This window comes from Pangasianodon hypophthalmus, chromosome 6, assembly GCF_027358585.1.
Source record: "Pangasianodon hypophthalmus isolate fPanHyp1 chromosome 6, fPanHyp1.pri, whole genome shotgun sequence".
Taxonomy (NCBI): domain Eukaryota; kingdom Metazoa; phylum Chordata; class Actinopteri; order Siluriformes; family Pangasiidae; genus Pangasianodon; species Pangasianodon hypophthalmus.
In genome coordinates this window covers 29,815,677-29,834,391 of record NC_069715.1, presented here as the reverse complement: position 1 = coordinate 29,834,391, position 18,715 = coordinate 29,815,677, and the positions used below count along the sequence as shown (strand labels likewise).

General features: G+C 36.5%; 3 protein-coding genes across 3 annotated transcripts in view; 2 read left to right on the top strand and 1 right to left on the bottom strand.

Annotated features, from left to right (window-relative positions):
- Nucleotides 1–3,325, top strand: part of lrch3 (leucine-rich repeats and calponin homology (CH) domain containing 3) — a 42,641-nt gene extending 39,316 nt beyond the window's left edge. The window contains exon 21 of the mRNA XM_026913661.3: nt 6–3,325. Within this exon, the coding sequence (XP_026769462.3) occupies nt 6–143 (138 nt within the window). The 3' untranslated portion in view covers nt 144–3,325. The remainder of the gene's footprint in view (nt 1–5) is intronic.
- Nucleotides 2,901–11,262, bottom strand: iqcg (IQ motif containing G). The gene is made up of 9 exons (XM_053234875.1): nt 11,008–11,262; nt 9,780–9,979; nt 7,826–7,954; nt 7,625–7,706; nt 6,375–6,536; nt 6,217–6,291; nt 4,938–5,069; nt 4,714–4,815; nt 2,901–3,479 (listed from the first exon to the last, which is right to left on the bottom strand). Exons 1-9 carry the CDS (start codon nt 11,149–11,151, stop codon nt 3,369–3,371), a joined length of 1,137 nt encoding a protein of 378 aa, XP_053090850.1. The 5' UTR covers nt 11,152–11,262; the 3' UTR covers nt 2,901–3,368.
- A 2,571-nt stretch (nt 11,263–13,833) lies between these two features.
- The window catches only part of hipk3b (homeodomain interacting protein kinase 3b), a 49,490-nt gene continuing 44,608 nt past the window's right edge, over nt 13,834–18,715 (top strand). Inside the window, exon 1 of the mRNA XM_053235073.1 lies at nt 13,834–14,200. The gene's annotated coding sequence lies outside the window, so the exon portion shown is untranslated. The remainder of the gene's footprint in view (nt 14,201–18,715) is intronic.

The window sequence follows — 18,715 nt, the reverse complement described above, 5'->3', positions numbered from 1 at the left end:
CTCAGAGTCAGCTCTGTCTCCCGCTCCACATCCTGGAGGAGAAAGGTTTGGAGCAGGTAGCGGGGACGGTGCGCGCCCTGCTCGAGCTGGCACCTCCGAAAAACATTACATCACCAACCACCAGCTCCGCCCTCTCCATGTAGGACTGCCAGTCAGTGGTGGGCGGGGCATGGGCGTGGCCACAGCACACCGTTTGCCCTTTCCAGTGCTTAATATGGGCTAAAGAGAGAGAGAGAGAGACTGAGACTGCGCACGGCTTGGACCTGAAAACTGACCATTCTCCGACACTTCAGTTACCATGTAGAGACGCGGCACTCGCTCACTCGTTCCACCTCACACGGAGGAACGAAAGGACGAGGTGAGCGATTGCGGCGTGGAAAAGAGGAGAGAAGATGCTGATCATCCATCATGACCTACAAAACCAGCATTCATTCAATAGTTACAGAGATTCTTCTTCTCTCATTTATTTTTCTTTCTCTGTCACATCATTTTTGCACCTACTATTATGATTATTATGATTATGATTATTATTATTATTATTATTATTATTACTATTATAATATCACGGCTGACTCTGGGATGTCAGATCTTAATAATCAGGATTGTTGGATCAAAAGACGGTTTAAGTAAATCACACTAACTCTCACTCGTTGAGCGAAGCTAAAAGCCCGACCTCTTGTGTTAGAGAACGTGCACGTTGCACAGAGATTTATCAGAAGTGTACGTATGTAGCCACGGGGTGACGCTGTTTCCCAAAGACTATGAACACCCGCTGTCCTAAATATCTAAATCTCTAAATCTCTTTATCATAGTTTATATAACAGTTAATAGATTTAATAGTTTATTAAAATAAAGCAAGGCACTATGTGTGACAAGGACGTTTAGGGGACTAGGGGGGAAAAAAAACACACAAATATTGAAACACTTTTTGTTTTTTTGACGTACAGCCTTGTTTCTAGATCAGTTTAAATACAGCATTCACGTCACGTGGGAGAATTCGGGAAAAAAAGGAAAAATTCCAGGATATTCCGGTTGTAGTTGTTTAATATAACACGAGCTAGCGTCAGTTCTTTAACAAACTGAGATGTAAACTAAAATTTTTTATTTGGAAAGCTTCATTTTCGCAGATATGCGATGCAATCAGTTTTCCTAGTTTAGTCTTTAGCTTCCGATTCATTGTTTTTTAATCGATCGGGTTTTTTTTTTCCATCTCATGTGATGTGAATGCATTAAAATGTGAAATGTTCACGAAAGGGTTTGCAGGAGACGCAAGTGTTACTTAGTTGCTCTTCTTTCTGTAACAGATCATGCATGAACGAGTTACTCGATATAACGTGGGGAAAGGGAGGAGTTTAAAAAGGGGGCGGGGCTAGAATAGAGACGCACACACACGGTGCTAGACGCTAAGGCTGTAGTCACCACTGCATGGCTTGCTTGTCCGTATCTGTGATTCGGTGATCGGAAGCTGTACGTTTGTGTTTGTGGGTTTTTTTTTATTGAATATATTTTATGGAAGCCCATTTCCCCAGGTAGAAAAGAAAAAAATGCATTTTTCTGTATTTTTTAGCAGCAGCATTGTTTCGAAATCGTGACGTATTATCTTATTTCAGTTTTTTTTTTTTGACTACTTTCAAAGTTTTAACTAATCTCAAAATCCTGACGTTAAAATTCTTATTTATTTTCTCAACGTTTTGAGTTATTTCGAAGTTCTGACTTATCTCAGAAAGTTGACATCTTAAAATTCTTACTTATGTGAGTATTTTTGACTTATTTCAAAATTCTGACTTAAAATAATACAATTGTCTCAAATTTTTGACTTATAAATTCTGTTACTGTCTCAAAATTCTTATGTTGACTTTCAAATTCTTACTTATCTCAAATTTTTTTGACATCTTAAAATTCTGAATTATCTCAGTGTTTTCACTTATCTCAAAATTCTGACCTATGCTAATAGTAATGTGTCATTTTTTTAATCGAATATATAGCTCACAATTGTTTATCAGGACGACCCAATGAGCCAGCAGTGTGGCACTTATGAAAATCTAAAAATTCAACATCATAAATCATTATTTTGGTTTAGCAAGTCCAAAAAAAATGTGATATAATCTTATATAAACTGAGTCAGAACTTTGAGATAATAAGTTAAAGATCTGAGATGAGTGAGTCAGAACTCTGAGATAGGTCAAGATTTTTGTATTAAAAGTTAATTCTAAGATAATTTTGAGATTAAAAGTAAGAATTTTAACAAGTCAAATTTTTTAGTTTAAAAGTCAGAATTTCGAGACAAGTCAAATTTTTAGATTGAAAGTCAGACTTTCGAGATAATAAGTAAAATTTTTGAGTTTAAAAATCAGAATTTCGAGATTAAAAGTGAGAATTTTGAGATAATGAGTCAGAATTTCGACACACTGCTGCTGCCCAAAAAAAGAGCGTATGCAATTTTTTTTTTTTTTTTTCTATCTTGCGGAAATGGATTCCGATATCTATTTTTTTGTAAATTTCTCGAAGGCCGTCGTCTTCGCTGCTGAGTGAAAAATAAAACGCTGACACAGCATTGCACCTTGGCTGGGTATCTGGGGTGTTTGGTGCTTTGATAAGATGAGAACGTTACCGGAGAAGAAGGAGGCGTACGGTGAAGGTGATTTCGGCTTGTGACGAGAGGAGGCGCTGTTGTAGGTGAATAACGTAGCGGTTAGGTCAGTGCACTAAAGCTTGCCCAGAATTCTTCATAAAGAAATATAAAATTAAATAAATAAATAAAATTTAAAAAAAAAAAAAAAACATTAAAAAAAAATTGAATATGCATATAAAACTTTTTATTTTGAATATTTTTTAACTTGCTTTTTTAGACCCTGGTGTTTTAAAGAGGGAAGTTAAAAAAATAAATATAATATTATAGATGTTTTTGTATTATTATTATTATTTTTTTTTTATTATTATTATTATTCGTTTTATTTTGACCTAGGGTTCTTCCCCAGCAGAAATGATGTTGACCCTTCTGCAGGGTTTTCACCTGCGTGTCTGTACAGTAAATTAATACATTCCATACGTTTACAAGTATGTACCGCTGACCACACACACACACACACACACACACACACACACACGAGGATGCACTACATACTTCAATCAGACAGCGTGGACATTTTCTTCTTCTTCTTCTTCTTTTTTTTTTTTTTTTTTTTTTTAAACAGCATTTCTTGTTTAATTGTCCCATCAAAGCTTTTACTGTAATGTTACAAAATTAGTAAAATATTAAAAGTATTTTCTGAACATTTGGATTTATTATAAAATGAATTAATAAAGTTCCCATTTCTGCCACGTGTTTGATTTTTTGTGGTTTTCTTTTTTTTCTTTTCATCACTTCACTACTTCTTCTTCTTCCCTTTTTTGCCCTCTTTTTTCTGCTTGGGTTTCTTCGCCTTTTGAAAGGGACCGAGACCTTTTCTGACCAGCGTTCCTCTCCACCACGACTGAATCTGCAGAGAAATAACGTTAGTACGTGTTAATTTCACAGCGGGTTAAAGATTACGCCGCATCCGGAAATATTGGCACCCAATAATTGGCACCCAATAACGCATGCAGTGAGAGAGATTTTGAGGTTAAAACTTTGTCCAGTTTAATTTCGTATATTTTTAAAGTTTTCTTGGTGATACGACAGAATTTTATGTCACTGTAAAAAATATATATATATATCACCATCATAAAAAATAAAGTAAATAAATTAGTAAGCTATTAAATAGAAAAAAAGTATTTCAAGGTGAAAATATAACAGTAATATTTTTTAGCTACAGTATATTTTGAGTTTAATCTTAAAATATTATCATTTTTTTTCTTGTTTTTCAGACATTCACAAATTATTCTCTCTAAATATCTTGACTTCATTTCTATAATATCATCAGAATCTGCAACTTCTTGAAATGTTCCTGATTTAATATTGTGTGTAATATTTATATATTTATACCATATTTTTTAAGCCATATTCTTGAGGGGTGCCAATAATTTTTTCCCCCCAAACAATGCAGATCCAGTGTTAATTTAATGTATGGATTAAAAACAAAAAGCGTTAAAGGATCATTAGATAATCATTAGTGAATGTAGCTGACCAGTTCCCTGTGCACGCATTAGCTAGCTGTGTTCGGTTACGCAAATAAAGTGACTCAAAATGAATTAAAAATAAAAAAACAAAATAAAACAAAACTGTACACTCTTACTAAAAGTACCATTTAGTACCTTCAAGGTGGAACCAGATCGATTCCAAGTAGTAACTTTAACTTTTTTTTTAATTTAGCTAGCTGCATTAGTCTTTCATGGTCTTGTTTATCTATTTATTTACTTATGTATTTATTTATATATTTATTCTTTTTTGTCTTGTTGTTATTATTAATATATATATTTTTTAAAAGTTTACAAATCTATAACTGTTCACCATCCAAAAAAAAAAAAAAGCCCTGAAGGACGTTTTTTTCATTATTTATTTTCAGACAAAGATGTCTTATATTAAAATTGAGGTTCTTTTCTCTGCAGAAAATAAAACAAATACCTTAAAATTTGTCACACATCCTAAAGAAAAAGAAAAATCCTGCACCGTGTGGAGTGGAGCGCGATCTCCTTCGTCTAATTCAGGGCCCTGGTATGAAACTCCACGAGCCTGAAAACCTTAAAGTGTCAGCCGTGTTTTTTAAAGCGTATAAATATCAGACTAAAGTTCACCTTTATAGCTGCGTTCCTCTGCAGCTGTTCTTTCTCCAGCTGTTTGCGCAGCTTCTCCTTCTCCAGTCTGTCCTCGATAATCACCTGCTCGCTGTCTCGGTACTGAAAACAACAACAACAACAACAACAACAAAACAGAAAAGAGTTTTTTGACTCTGAACTCGTCCTGTGCAGCGCTGTGAAACTGTAGTCGAGTTTAAAAAAAAATGAACAAAGGTGCGCACTTTCTTAGCCAGGTCCTGTAGCTGCTCCACGTTGTTGGACTTGTTGGTCTTTAAAGTGTTCAGCTCTCGCTGTTTGTCCTCCGTGTCGTTATCGTAGCGCTCCATCCAGTACTCCAGCTTTTCCTCCAGACTCTTGGAACAGAGGCGTGAACACACAGTGCGCTGTTACGCGTTCATTAGCGAGAGGTTCGAGGGAAGCGAATCCCGTAATTCTGTCAGATTAACTCAAACATACATTCTGTAAAGTTTAGCGTGAAATTTAATGGTGTGTTTGCATTAAATCATTCAATCATTAGATCATTTAGTCTCTTTAGTCTGAGATTTACCTTGTTTTAATTTAATATATTTTTTTAAAGCGGCAGTATGTTATCTCTGCTGGCTGTAAGATGAATTATGATTGTAGTGAAAACAAACTCTTTCAGTTAATCGTATATCCTGTATAAGATTCCTGTATATTTTTCCCGGTGACTTTATACCGCACGTGTTGCCTTTTAAACAAATTTCTGGTCCAGAAAAAACTAACCAGAATGTGGAAAAGGGTTACAGCACTGTGTTGTTGTGAAATAATACTTCTTCAGGTATCTACAAAATGATATGATTATTACAAGTTTAGAAACAAATTGAGCAGGCAGCTTAAAGGCGAGATTTGAGTAAAGAATAAACCACTGCATGTCGTGACGTTACGGGAAATTAATCAACGACAGGGCGGTGTGACGAACCCGAGCTCCTCTTACCACCCAGAATTGGATTATTTTCCAATAACACCTCGTCCTGAAGTGTTTTATTCCTCTTACACCACAGCAGATTACACTTTTTACCAACGATTACACTTTTTAGTTAGTTGAAGAATGACACATCATACTTTTTATCCATTTGTAGTTACGTTTAATGTTGTAAACTTGCGTTATAGCAGCTATAAACAGTCGTTCCCTCACCTGCCTCTCTTTTTTTTCCTCTCTCAATATTAAGAGAAAAGAACGTAAACTCCTGAAGACGTCTGAAAACTTAAAGTTACAGCTTTACAAAGCGCTGACACTGGAGACTCCTTCCCTAAATGTTAGAGAGATTTTTTTTAAATTCTGTTTATTCAGAGCGTTTGGCGTAGCGACCCTGAACGAGCTGTTGCTATAGTAACGATAACGTATCAGAACGAGCGCATGAATGTAAACCTGCAGCTGCGCTACTGTCAGAGCTGCTGTTATAGAAAACTAATCAACACCTTCTGACCAATCAGGATCCAGAACAGCACGAATATAATGTCGATTCTTCGTGCACTTACTGTCTGATTGTTTTTAAGAAAAACCTCCAGCTCTTCGTGAGCCTTTTCCTCCTCCTTCAGCTTCTTCTTGAGCATCTGCAGGGGCAAAAACTCATCAGCTGGGAGTTGATACCGAAACATACGAAGTAAAACACACACACACACACACGCACACTCGCCTCGATCTCAGCCTCCAGCTGCTTCTCGTTGTGGTTGTTCAGTTTCTGTCCCTGATAGACGAGCAGCTGAGTGCTGTTACTCATGTACTTCTCCTGCAGGCTTTTCTTCATTTTCCATTCCTGCAGCTGATCTTCGAGGTGCGCCGCCATTTTGTCACGCTCCTACGATGACATCATCGTGAAGTAGTTCACGTTCACGACACGCTTCGCACGTCGGATGTTGCGTTTCTCATTTAAAGGGCAAGTTTGCAACTTTCAGCGGCCTTAATGAAAAAGGGGCGGGGCTAATAAAGGACTTGTTCTTAATATGTTGCGTAAGAAGCTGGAAATGCCGTAAACCGGATTATTCCAGACGGGCTAATACACACCTGTTCCTCATACACACCTGGGATTAGTTTAGCCGGATTGAGTTATCCGGAATAACTGCGTACCTCCATTTTACATACGAAGTGCAGATGTATCGAGACTCGAAACAATCCGTGAGTTAGCGATCTGTTAACACGAACAGAGCAGACTTTTTTTTTTTTTTAATTATTGATTGCGTTGGATACGAACAAATTTATTCGTACATCATTAGCAGGATCGTTTACAACAAAATAAAACATGTTTATGAAATTCCACCTAGTTCGGAATTATTATTATTATTTTTTTTTTTTGCGAAAGAAAATGAGCCAAAACAAATCCTTAAATTAAGACAAATTAGTACAAAAGTAATGGCACCCTATAAAAGGAGGTTGTTGATGTAAAACACTCGGCGTCGGCTGAGTCACTGTTCCCACCTCGGAGTTGATTATTTTCCAAAAACAACATGTCCCGAAGTGTTTTATTCCTCTTACACCAGAGCAGTTTACCAGCGATTGCAGTTTTAAACTGATTAAAGAATGACACGTCATACATTTTTATCTGTTTATAGTTACGTTTAACTTTCTCTAAGACAAAAAAAAAATGCAGCTTGTCATTTTAGAGAGAAACCGCAAAGCGTAAACTCCGCTGTCTGAAGATGTCAGAAACTTTACAGCTTTACTTCTGACACTGGAGACTCCTTCCGTAAATGTTAAATAAACATCTCCTTACAGAAAACTTCACCTTATTAACGATTACACACTGGAGACTCCTTCTTTTCATTTTTATTGCTTTTTATTTTTGTTGACGTGGAGCGTCCACCGTGTGAAGGAGCTGTTACTATAGAAACGATGACACGTTAGCGTTAAACGATAACGAGCGCATTAATGTAGACTTGGTGTGATTACCTGAATCTGGAGCGTTGTTTCTTTGCAGATGTCGAGTAACTCTTTCTGCAGGGTTTTGATCCGGAGACGATCCTCTTCTTCACTGCAGTGCAGAAGTTCAGTGTTTAGGCTGGTCATGAACTGACTCGTGTGTTATTATAGTCACAGTAAGCTCCAGTAAAGCGGGAGCGTTTAGGTTTTTTTTATCGTTCAGCACCAGACCTGGTGATTATATCTTGCAGCTGAGCTTTGATCCTCTTCTCTTCCTCCACAGTGTGGATCAGGCTGTGGAACGTTCCTTCCTCGATCAGCTCTGTCAGCAGTCTGGTGATCAGCTGAGCCGCAAACCTCCTGCGTGGGAATCGGATTCGTTCCGTCACAACGTACACGTCGTTTTCTACGGTTCTGTCGGCCGTTCGCTTTTAATCATTACAACACCAAGATCATATATTCAGGATTATCCAATCCGCTCGTCTGATTCATTTTAACATCCTCCGATAATAAATGACAGAGTTACAGACACGTATCTGTCGCCTAAACCATTGTTTCTGAAACGGGGTACGCGTGCAACTACGGGAACTTCATACAGAGCCCCTGAAGGGACCAAAAAAAAACTGTATACTGTATATAATATATTTCATTTCATTTTTACATAATGCGGCTAAACATTATTTTTTTCTTAAAGAAAACTGAGAGACTGACAAGAGTGAAAAAGTGAGAATCTAAAGGTACACATGAAATAATTACTTTATCTCCGTGGCGTTTCAGGGGCTCCGTAACGTGCAGGTACTTAAAGAAAAAAAAGAAAAGTGACTTTTAAAGAAAAATATTAGACATTTTGTAGGAATATGTTTAAATTGTGTGTCCGCGTGCATGTGTGTGTGTTTGAGTGTGTGTGTGTCTGTGTGTGTGTCCACGCGCGTGTGTGTCCACGCGCGTGTGTATCTGCGCGCGTGTGTATCTGCGCGCGTGTGTGTGTATCCGCGCGTGCATGTGTGTGTGTATCCGCGCGTGCGTGTGTGTGTGTATCTGCGCGTGTGTGTGTATCTGCGCGTGTGTATCTGCGCGTGTGTGTATCCGCGCGCGCGTGTGTGTATCCGAGCGCGCGTATGTGTGTGTAACTGCGCGTGTGTGTGTAACTGCGCGTGTGTGTGTATAAATAATTACTTTATCTCCGTGGCGTTTCAGGGGCTCCGTAACGTGCAGGTACTTAAAGAAAAAAATAGAAAAGTGACTTTTAAAGAAAAATATTAGACATTTTGTAGGAATATGTTTAAATTGTGTGTCCGCGTGCATGTGTGTGTGTTTGAGTGTGTGTGTGTCTGTGTGTGTGTCCACGTGTGTGTCCACGTGTGTGTCCACGCGCGTGTGTATCTGCGCGCGTGTGTGTATCCGCGCGTGTGTATCTGCGCGCGTGTGTGTATCCGCGCGTGCATGTGTGTGTGTATCCGCGCGTGCGCGTGTGTGTGTATCTGCGCGTGTGTGTGTATCTGCGCGCGTGTGTATCCGCGCGCGCGTGTGTGTATCCGCGCGCGCGTGTGTGTATCCGAGCGCGCGTATGTGTGTGTAACTGCGCGTATGTGTGTGTAACTGCGCGTGTGTGTGTAACTGCGCGTGTGTGTGCGTGTATCCGTGCGCGTGTGTGTATCAGCGCGCGTGCGCGTGTGTGTATCTGCGTGTGTGTGTAACTGCGCGTGTGTGTGTGTAACTGCGCGTGTGTGTGTAACTGCGCGCGTGTGCGTGTGTATCCGCGCGCGTGTGCGTGTGTATCCGCGCGTGTGTGTGTCCGTGCGCGTGTGTGTGTCCGTGCGCGTGTGTGTGTAACTGCGCGTGTGTGTGTGTGTATCTGCGCGCGTGTGTGTATCAGCGCGCGCGTGTGTGTATCAGCGCGCGCGTGTGTATCCGCGCGTGTGTGTATCAGCGCGTGTGTGTGTGTGTGTGTGTGTGTATCCGTGTGTGTGTGTGTGTGTGTGTGTGTGTGTGTGTGTGTATCCGCGCGCGCGTGTCTGTGTGTATCCGTGTGTGTGTGTGTGTGTGTGTGTGTGTGTGTGTGTGTGTGTGTGTATCCGTGTGTGTGTGTGTGTATCTGCGCGCGCGCGCGTGTGTGTGTGTATTCGTGTGTGTGTGTGTGTGTATTCGTGTGTGTGTGTATCCGTGTGTGTGTGTGTGTCCTCACCGGTCGCTCTGCACTTTGCCGATGGAATCGGAGGAGATCGTACTGTCCCTCAGTGTGCGCTCGAGCTCGCGCTGTGTCCTGTGCAGCTCCTGTACGGCCTCCGTCACACCCCCGGCCTCGACCCGGCCTCCGCGCGCCGCCTTCAGGTGAAACTCCGCGGCTCTCTGCTGCTCCAGGACCGCGCTGATGTCCTCCGAGACCTGCTCGAGAAAACACACACACACCGGACAAAACACTGTTACTGTGGACTTCAGCCTGATCATTCTCGTCTGATCTCTCATCATCATCATCAGCATCATCAGCATCATCATCATCAGCATCATCATCATCATCAGCATCATCATCATCATCATCAGGGTGTTTCAGCTGCAGATCCTTCGCTCACAGCAGGATGGTTTTCGTTTTTCGTGCCACTCTGTGTAACTCTACAGACTGATGTGTGTGAAACTGATTGATTAAAGAGCTGCATAAATGTGCAGGTGTTCCTAATAAAGTGGACACTGAGTGTGTGTAGGCGTGAGCGATATGACAGAAATATTATATCATGATGTGTATTACAGTGTGTACAGTAGGTTTGCTCACAAATTGCCAGCAGTGTTGGAAATTTTTAAATAAATAAATAAACCGACGATTTATTTAATGTCTACTAAAATATGTGTATTTTATATTTAATGTTAAAATTATGATTTTTAAACTGTATAAATATAAATATAAAATGATTTATTTAATGTCTACAAAAATACATTTATTTTATATTTTATGTTAAAATTATGATTTTTTTAAAATGTATAAATATAAAAGTAAAATATATTTAACCCTGAAAAGGTGAAAAAATATTTTTAAAAATCTGTCAAACTCTTTAACAGGGTATAATTTTAAATATTATACAACATTTACCATCAAATCAGCTGCTTCCAGTCAGTTTATGATTCAATTTATTTATAAAGAAAAAAAAAAAAGATACCATGATGTCCACGATATCTCAGTAAAGTGTACCGTCACATCACTTTATCGCAATATCGGTATTACAGGCTCATATCGCCCGGCCCTGTAGACTGGTGTAGATATCAGTATGTTTTTGGATTAAAAGTGATGATTAAAGTATGTTGGAGACATTTTTAGACTTTACTCGCTCTACTCTGGTGCTGTAGAGTATAAATGAGTATAAATGAGTATTTTGGGGAAGGTTTTGGAGAGGAAACAGGTTGTTTGTGGCGGATGTTCTCACTGTGGCAGCAGCAGCAGCAGCAGCGGCGGTTGTGTCTCTCTGAGTCCCGGACATGATGTGTCCCAACACGGCGAGCTGATCCACGCAGTCCCGCAGCACCGCAGAGACCCGCATCACAGCCACCGCACACAGCGAGCCGCTCATCACACCTCCCTCCTTCACTCACAGCTAAAACAAAACGACAACAATCAACAACCTTTCAAACAAAACCCGCAGAAAGCCGCAGCGAGCTTCTTCCGGAAAGCGCAACGCGTCTCTCCGTCTCCATGGCAGCACGTTATTGTTGCGTAAGCACGTTTTTACGTAAGCACGTTTTTGAACGCGGAAGTGGGAAAATAATGATGGCTGTCTTGAGTGTGTAACTGTTTTATTTTGAATTATTTATTATTATTATTTATGCATAAACATAAATATAATTTTCTTATAAGAATAAATTAATTATTAATTCATATAAAGAATTAAATAGCAAAAAAACAACAACAACATGTAAATTAATATTAAATAAATCTGAACTTAATACGAGGATAATTTAATGATGTTATTTTATTATTTATTATATTTCTTATATTTAGCGTATTTAAGATTGTTATTTAATTTATTTTATTAATTTCCTAAACACTTTCTGACTTTGGAACTGAAATAAACAAAAGCAAAATAATGCTATACAAAACTTCTTGTTGTTGTTGCTATTATTTATTTTTTCTTTTTAAATTCTCATTCTTATTTTAAATTATTCTCCTTTTTAATTTTCTTCTTTTTCTATTTTATTTGCATTTATTATTAACACCAGAAATGTTTAATAATTACATGACATTGCTGTACTGTATGGATTATCAGGGAGTTATTATAGATTTATAGATTTATAGATGTGTAAACTGTAAACACAGAGACTTTACAGAGAGGCTGAATTAAAGAAAGGGTGTGGTGTAAAGCTCTTATAGTTATTTACAGGGTGAAATGGTTTTCTTTATACTGACAGCTACAGCTGATGATCTCTGAACCTGCATGAGAAGGAGTGAGCAACTTTATCCAGATAAATAGCTGTGACTTTCCTTCATTTCCTTCGTTCTGTGTTTTGTTTGAGATCTGTCAGTTTAAACATATTTTACTGTTAGAGTAATTTACTGCCAAATCGAGTAAAATGAGTTTTATTTGTTGTTTCTCCCCTTTATTTACATACATTTAAAAAAGCCACAAGATTCAGGAAATTTATTCTCATATGCACAAGCTTAAGAATAAATGAAGTTATGGAAAATAGTGACAGTGGTAGAACAACAACAACAACAACAACAATGAGATTAGACAGTTGTTGTAGTCATACACACATAAACAGAAGTTTCAGCAAATATTCAGATTATTCAGACCATTTAAAAGTCACTAATCCTCAGTTTTTCATCAAATTAAAGCTCAGAACATTTTTCCTGAGCAGGGAAAACACTAAACTGTGCAGAAGAGGATTTTCTCCACAAGAAACTTTCTAATAAAGCTGTAATTCCGTTTTCTAACAGCAGAGGGCAGCAAATGAAGTTCCAGAACTAACAGACTGTACTAATCGAGCTCAGAGTTGACGAGGAAACCTGACTCAGTGTAACTCACCTCACTAATGATTCATGAGAACAGGTGGATTAGCTGTAATGAAATAAAGTGAGATATAATCGTCTCTTCTTCCCTGTTTTTTTATTCCTCTTTATTTATCAGATTCTGGAAAAGTTAAACAATCTGAAAGATCCTTAAAAAATGGAAATAAAACACAAATATCTTATATATATATTTTTAAATATAAAATATCAATTGATAGTTTGATATTAATATTAGTAGAACATAATATTGCTTTTTTTAATTCTTTATTAAAAAGACACCCTTCAAGAAAACAGTATGGATGAAATTATTAACCATGACAGACTAGGAGCTGCTGCCTCGAGACCTCTGACAGCTGATGGACGCTTTGCTCAGGGATCTCGAACCCCATTTTGGATTCTGTTGACACGCTTCAGGTTTTGTCACACAAGTTCATTACACGTGCCTTTGTTTTGTTCATGTCTCTGCCCCCCGGTTCTGTCAGTATTGTGTTTTCTGATTGTGTCCAGGCGTTAAGCCTGTTATAAGTTTGTCTATTTATACTCTCTTGTTTTTTTTTCCTCTAATCACAAACTCTTGTCATGCTTTCGCCCTTGTTATGTCCAAGGCTTTTTTTTGTGTGTTTTCTAGTTTATATCTGGATTAATCTGTTTGACATCTGTGTTTGATTACTCTGTGTTGATCACTTTGATTTATCCGTATTTGATTTCTGTGTGTGTTTGAGCTCTCTCTCTCTCTGTGTGTTTGTGTGTTTGAGCTCTGTGTGTGTGTGTGTGCGTTGGATTGATTACTCTGTGTTTGAGCTCTGTGTGTGTGTGTTTGATTGATTATTCTCTGTTTGAGCGCTCTGTGTGTGTGTGTGTTGGATTGATTACTCTGTATTTGAGCTCTCTGTGTGATTGCTCTGTGTTTGATTACTCTGTGTTTGAGCTCTGTGTGTGTGTGTGTGTGTGTGTTTGATTGATTATTCTCTGTTTGATTGCTCTCTCTGTGTGTGTGTTTGATTTCTCTGTGTTTGATCGCTCTGTGTGTGATTGATTACTCTGTTTGATTGATCTGTGTTTGATTCCTCTGTGTTTGATCGATGTGTGTGTGTGTGATGGATTACTGTTTGATTGCTCTGTGTTCGATTACTCTGTTTGATCGATGTGTGGTGTGTGTTTGATTGCTCTGTGTTCTCGCTCTCGCTGTTCGATTGCTCTGTGCTCGGTTGCTCAGGTCTGAGCGCGGTGACATAAACTCCAAAACATTAGTCTCGCGCAGCTGAGAGTCGGTGAGATCAGCGCAGAGGGAAGGAGCTCGGAGATGAAGCGGAGCTCGTTTCCCGGTTAGAGTCGCGGCTCCGCCGCCCCGCCGAGCGCAGCGCAGCGCACCGCACCGCCATGCCCGGGACTGCGTGCGGTTTCTCTGAGCGCTGATGCGGGTTTGTGGAGTTTGACACGCGCGAGACGCTGGTGCTGTTGCTATGTTATGATCAGGCGCGAGCTCTCCGTCTCCAGTTGTGCAGGACAAGATGGCAGCAGTGCACACAGATGTACACGCTATGAGTTATAATACGAGTGTTTAAAATGTCCGGAGAAACATTGGAGCTAACCAACTGTTACTCTGCGTGAAGGTAAGAGGTTTATCTTCCAGCTCCGCGCGTCTGTGCGGTTATCAGCTGAACCCGAAGCCAAACATGATCTGATTATCTAGCTGCCTAGCATGTTGTTTTCGAGTTTATTTTCATTCCATACCTGTATTACAGAAAACCCCGCCCACTGTGCTATTATTAGCTAGTTTTATCCCGCGTCCTGCTCTGGGATTGGCTGGCTTCACTTTTTGATTGACAGGTCGCCTGTGTTGTGACGGATTAGCCAATCACAGCGAAGGAGGCGGGGTTTGTCCTGAAACGGTTAGGAAAAGAACAAACGGTCGACATCAAACAGCGCGGTGTTTATTGCTAACTAGCTAACGAGAATTTCATGTTTTTTCTTGCCTGCTAATAAATTTAAACATCCATTTCGACAATGCTATAAATATAGAATCATCTTACAAGTGTATCTGTTGAACGAGAAGTTAGAAAGATTAATTATGAAGAGCTCAATTCGCTAAAAAATCGATAGCTAGCTTAGCTTCTAACTTCGCACCTAGCTAAAAGTTCGCACTCAAATGTAGTTGTAAAATTATCCAGACTTTTGGATTAGGATAAAATCTCGGGTTGTTACAATAATAAAATACTTTAAGTAGAGAAATAATGCATTATATTAGTACAATTCGCAAACATAGCTGCGTACGAGGCGTTTAAGTGACTGTTTTCTGTGTCGTAAACTTGTTATAACGTGTAATAAGACGCGTATGACGCGTTACAGGGTGAATAATGAGCTCTTTAGCTGCTCTGATGAAGTTAAAGAGGAAAGAAATCACACCGAGTCTCGCCTTCAGCAGGATATAAAAGCAAAGCGCTATTTATAACTAGCAGCGGTTCCGTCCCTAATAGCGGAGCAGCGGGTGTGAAGTGCACTAGGTAGGGCGCACGAGCCGCTGACTGTAGGGCGCCTAAGTAGGGAGCGAGTGTGTATTGAGTGTGAAAGCGCAGTGCACGGAATATTACACTGAATTCAATACTGACAAATCAGCAGTGTTGCCAGGTCATGCTTTTTAAAGTAAGGTTATTTATTTATTTATTTATTTAAAGGTTGGTTTATTTATTTATTTAGTTACTTATTTATTTATGAGTTGTGAGACATGTATTGATAACTTTTTTTTTTTTTTTAAATATAAAAAATTGAGTTACTTTTATTTATTATCTTAATTATATTTTTTATGTTTAACTTATTAAAAAAAATTTTCAATTATATTTTAATATAAAGAATTGAGTTTTTTTTAATCCGCTGTTATTTATTTATTTATTTATTTATTTATTTATTTATTTATTTATTTATGAGTTGTGAGACATGTATTGATAACTTTTTTTAAATATAAAGAATTGAGTTACTTTTAATCTACTGGTGTTTATTTTTATTTGTTTATTTATTATCTTAATTATATTTATAATATGTTTAACTTATTAAATTTTTTTTTCAATTATATTTTAATATAAAGAATTGAGTTACTTTTAATTTGCTGGTATTTATTTATTTATTTATTTATTTATTATGAGTTGTGAGAGACATGTTTAACTTTTTTTTTTAAATATAAAGAATTGAGTTATTTTTAATCTACTGGTGTATTTATTTATTTATTACGAGTTGTGAAACGTATATAGATAAATTTTTAAAAAAAAATTTAATATGAAGAATTGAATTACTTTTAATCTACTGGTGTTTTATTTTTATTTGTTTATTATCTTAATTCTATTTTTTATTCTTAACTTCTTTTAATTTTTTAAATTATAGTTTAATATAAAGAATTTAGTTACTTTTAATCTGCTGGTGATTATTTTTATTTGTTTATTTATTATCTTAATTATATTTTTATGTTTAATTTATTTTACATTTTTTAAATTATATTTTAATATAAAGAATTGAGTTACTTTTAATCAACTGGTTTATTTATTTATTTATTTATTAAGAGTTGTGAAACGTATATAGATACATTTTTTTAAAAGTTTTTTAATATGAAGAATTGAGTTACATTTAATCTGCTGGTGTTTTGTTTTTTGTTTGTTTATTTATTTATTTATTTTTATTTTTTGGGTTGTGGGACAAGTTCAGATCACACGTCCGTTTTTAAATCTACAGAACTGAGTTACTTTTAATTTTCTGGTTCTGTTTTTTTTTTTAAATTGTTTTTGCAATTATATTATTTTATGTTATTATTTACATGTTGTGTGACAGTAATTATGTTAATTAACTTTATATATTTATACATCATCCACTAAACCCTGCTGTCTGGATGTAATCCGAAAAATTATTATTATTAATATTAATATTATTATTAATAATCTTTTTATTTTCACCTTTGATACAAACAGCAGTTCAAATTGCTTTAAAAAATGACAATTAATTTTTCAAAACAGTAAAAGTGTAAAAGAATAAATGTAAATAAAAGTAATTAAATAAATAAAAGAAGAGTTTAAAGAGTTTAAATGAAACTAGGATCATTAAAAGCTACTCGACTAAATAAATAATTCATTAAAAACTCGATTAAATTAAATAGAAATACGAAAATACAGAAGGACAGAAAAAGTGACTCCTTAATCAATAAAAGAAAAGAAAGAGAGAGAGAAAACACATAAATAGCTCATTCTGCCTTATTTTAATTAGAAATATTATAATATATTCAAATTTGATATTTAAAACTGGATTAATTTATTTAACTAAAAAAAAATTCTTTATCTCACCGATTTCAAAGTCATCAACTGCAATATCGTCATGGAAACGCAGAGGTAATATACGTGTAATAACGGCGATTCCTCTCACGCTACGATCACACTCGATTATTTCTGAATATTTAAAATAAATAAACAAATAAATAAGTAAATTTTATTTAAAATTAATTCCTGGTCTGCAGAAGAATTAATGTTGGCACGATAACGATTTAAGAAGCTTCCGTTCCTTTAACGGGGCGTATCAGACAATCTTTATGAAAACATTGAATATTAATTAATTAAATATAAATTGATTAATTAAAATGGCACATATATATATTTTTAAAGACGTGTAAAGGGGATTTATTTGCGAGATGATCTGGCAACCCAGTGAACAGTTTAATAAAAAAGGTTTAACTTGTTGCTGACAGGAAGGTTGTGTTTGTCTCTTGTAAACACACACGCACACACATACACACACACACACACACATACACATATACACGCACACACACACATACACATATACACGCACGCACGCACACACACACACACACACACACACACACACACACACACACACACACGCAGTTGCAAAGAATGAGTTCATTCACTGACAGGAAGTGCAGCCCGAGTCACGCGATAATCGATTTTTTTTTTTTTTTTCCCTCAGCAGAACCAAATGCACAGCCACGCGTTACTCCCTCACCTCGTTAACTCTCGTCTTAATTGATTAATTAATTAATTAATTAATAATGAATCCCATGAGATCAGCAGTTAGAGAAACTCAAACCAGCCGCAATCCTGAGATAATTACGTGAGTGAGTAGGTGTTCAGGTGTTCCTAATAAAGTGCTCAGTGAGAGTATACTCGCTGTTTTTCTCTAACAAAGATGTTTGTTTGTTTGTTTGTTTGTTTATTACAGTTTGACTGCTTTGAAGTACCGTGTTACTTCCTGTTTAGGAAATAATAACTAAGTGATAATTATTAAGTAGTAACTGTTAAGTTAGACGCTGCGTTACAAACGTTATAAATCGTTATAAACGTTTTATGTAAATTCTGTACGCATATTTTTAGATTTGCAAAAAAATAAATGAACTTTAGGGCTCTAAACACACACACACACACACACACACACACACACACACACACACATGCCACGTGCACTAAGGCGTTTATTATGCCCTATATCTTCCACATCTCGGAACATGAACCTTCATCGTATCACGGTTCTCAGAGACTTTTCTACGAAACGTGATGTACAGGTTTCCGAACAAACTGCCAGGAATAAAGCAGTGTTTTATTTAAAAAAAATAAAAAGCTAATAATAAAACATTTTTCATTATTAAAAAACAAAATAAAAAATATTTATATATTTTATACAAATACATAATTTTTTTCTTTAATTTTTATGACATTTCTATTTATTTAAAAAAAATTACCACTGAAAGATTAAAAATTTAGTTTTTAAATTTTACAGTTTTTAATTCTACAATTTTTAGAGCAAAATGTTTTTAGTCAGTTTGTAATTATTTAAATTACGTTAAATAAAAAATAATGGATAGATCGTGATTTCTCAGAAAAGCAAATAGAGTGTGTTGCAGTTAAAGAAATATCAAATAATTTTTTTATATTTGTATATTTATTTACTGTTCAAGATATTTTTGATCAGTTTAGTCATTGAATTTACAATTATTTTAAATTTCTAATTTCTAAATTTCTAAATTTAAAATATCTGAAAAATTTTAAAAATACTTATGAGACATAATCAGTTAATACTCAATAATCTAAATTAAAACTAAATAATCAACTTTAAAAATGTTTGAATTAATTTTCTTT